This window comes from Vicia villosa, linkage group LG1 (assembly GCF_029867415.1).
Source record: "Vicia villosa cultivar HV-30 ecotype Madison, WI linkage group LG1, Vvil1.0, whole genome shotgun sequence".
Taxonomy (NCBI): domain Eukaryota; kingdom Viridiplantae; phylum Streptophyta; class Magnoliopsida; order Fabales; family Fabaceae; genus Vicia; species Vicia villosa.
In genome coordinates, this window is record NC_081180.1 from 56,755,321 (window position 1) to 56,756,924 (window position 1,604).

At 37.3% G+C, this 1,604-nt stretch overlaps 1 protein-coding gene across 1 annotated transcript; it reads right to left on the reverse strand.

Annotated features, from left to right (window-relative positions):
• Positions 1 to 244: 244 nt before the first annotated feature.
• Positions 245 to 865, reverse strand: LOC131643369 (uncharacterized). The gene is made up of 2 exons (XM_058913578.1): positions 788 to 865; positions 245 to 727 (listed from the first exon to the last, which is right to left on the reverse strand). The coding sequence occupies exons 1-2, from the start codon at positions 863 to 865 to the stop codon at positions 245 to 247; spliced, it is 561 nt and encodes a 186-aa protein (XP_058769561.1).
• Between the last annotated feature and the right edge of the window lie 739 nt (positions 866 to 1,604).

A 1,604-nucleotide genomic window follows, 5' to 3' on the forward strand; every position in this document is an offset into this window, starting at 1 on the left:
CCGGCTTGTCACACTTGAAACACCTTCCAGAATTCTTGTTGCAATCATTAGCACGATGTCCTTCGACACCACACTTGGAGCACTTAACCGAATCATTATATCCTTCACAACATGGCTTCCCGCCATAACCAGATTTCTGCCTCTTCTTATCATCATACGGTTTCCCACGGTAATGTCCTTTTCCTTTCCCATCACTCGAAGACTTGTAGTGAGAAGCACTCTCTCTACTATCCTTATCATAAATCTAACTCTTGTTAACCAACTTTGCAAAACGAGTAATATGTTGATAACCAATAGCTTTCTTGATGTCATGCCTCAGACCATTCAGAAACTTCAAACACTTAGACCTCTCAGCATTCATAATATTGTAATGGGGACAATACTTGATCAACTCTTGGAATCTCGCAGTATACTCCGCTACGGTACCATTACCCTGCTTCATCTCAAGGAATTCCACCTCTTTCTTTCCACGGACATCTTCTGGAAAATAGTTCTCCAAAAATGCATCACAGAAAAGATCCCAAGTAATCTGAATACCCTCTTCCTCAAACCTCTGAGTAGTGTTACCCCACCAATCCTTAGCTTCTTTATCAAGCACATGAGTACCAAATTGCACCTTCTGCATAGCAGTATAATTCATAACCCTAAATATCTTCTCAATCGCTTTCAACCATGATTGCGCCTTATCAGGTTCATGCTCTCCTTCAAAGATAGGCGGATTGTTCCTCTGGAACTTCCCCAAAGCACGTAACTCATCATCATCACCATTCTGATTACCAGCATTCACCAGAGGAATATGACCAAGAGATCCAGCAAACATCCTCAATGCATCAACAATGTCATCATTGTTCCTTCCCGCAACCATCGTCCTAAGACAACAAACAACCAAAATAGACAAAACAGTATTGATCGTGTCAGATACACGAATCTAATACAACGGGAATAAAAGACACTAATGACATTGACCAACTGGTCGACCATGCTCTGATACCACTAATGTAACACCCATTTTCTAACCCCAAAGAATTACATATATAATCACAGAGTATATATAATGCATAAACAAAAAGGGCGTCACATGTTGTTTTCAACGCAATGAAAACCCATAACCAAACATACAAATATGCACCTGATCATTTCATAATACAATTTGAAAACTTCATGTTCCATTAATATGCATATCACACGCGGAAGAATAATTATAATAAAACAATTTCAATGAATATATCTCATACTATATTCATCTACCAATTCAAATAACACAATCAACATATGCTATATGAAATTCATTAACTAGGCAACATAGCCTTCAACAACCATATCCAAATTATCATGTTAAAATACCATAAAGACAACAATACTAAAATATCCAAAACATGAGTTCAAATAAACCCCCAAGTGTTACATGATCAGAGCATTTGACTCACAATCTAATCAAAATGATAAATCAAAAGCTCCTCGGCTAAATCCTTGGACAAGCTCACTACTCGTCAGAACCTGCACGATGTCACAATGAACATCATTCAAACAGAAGGATGAGAATTCACATCATAATGAATACATACAATATGTACAATGAATATAGCATACAATAGCATTATTAT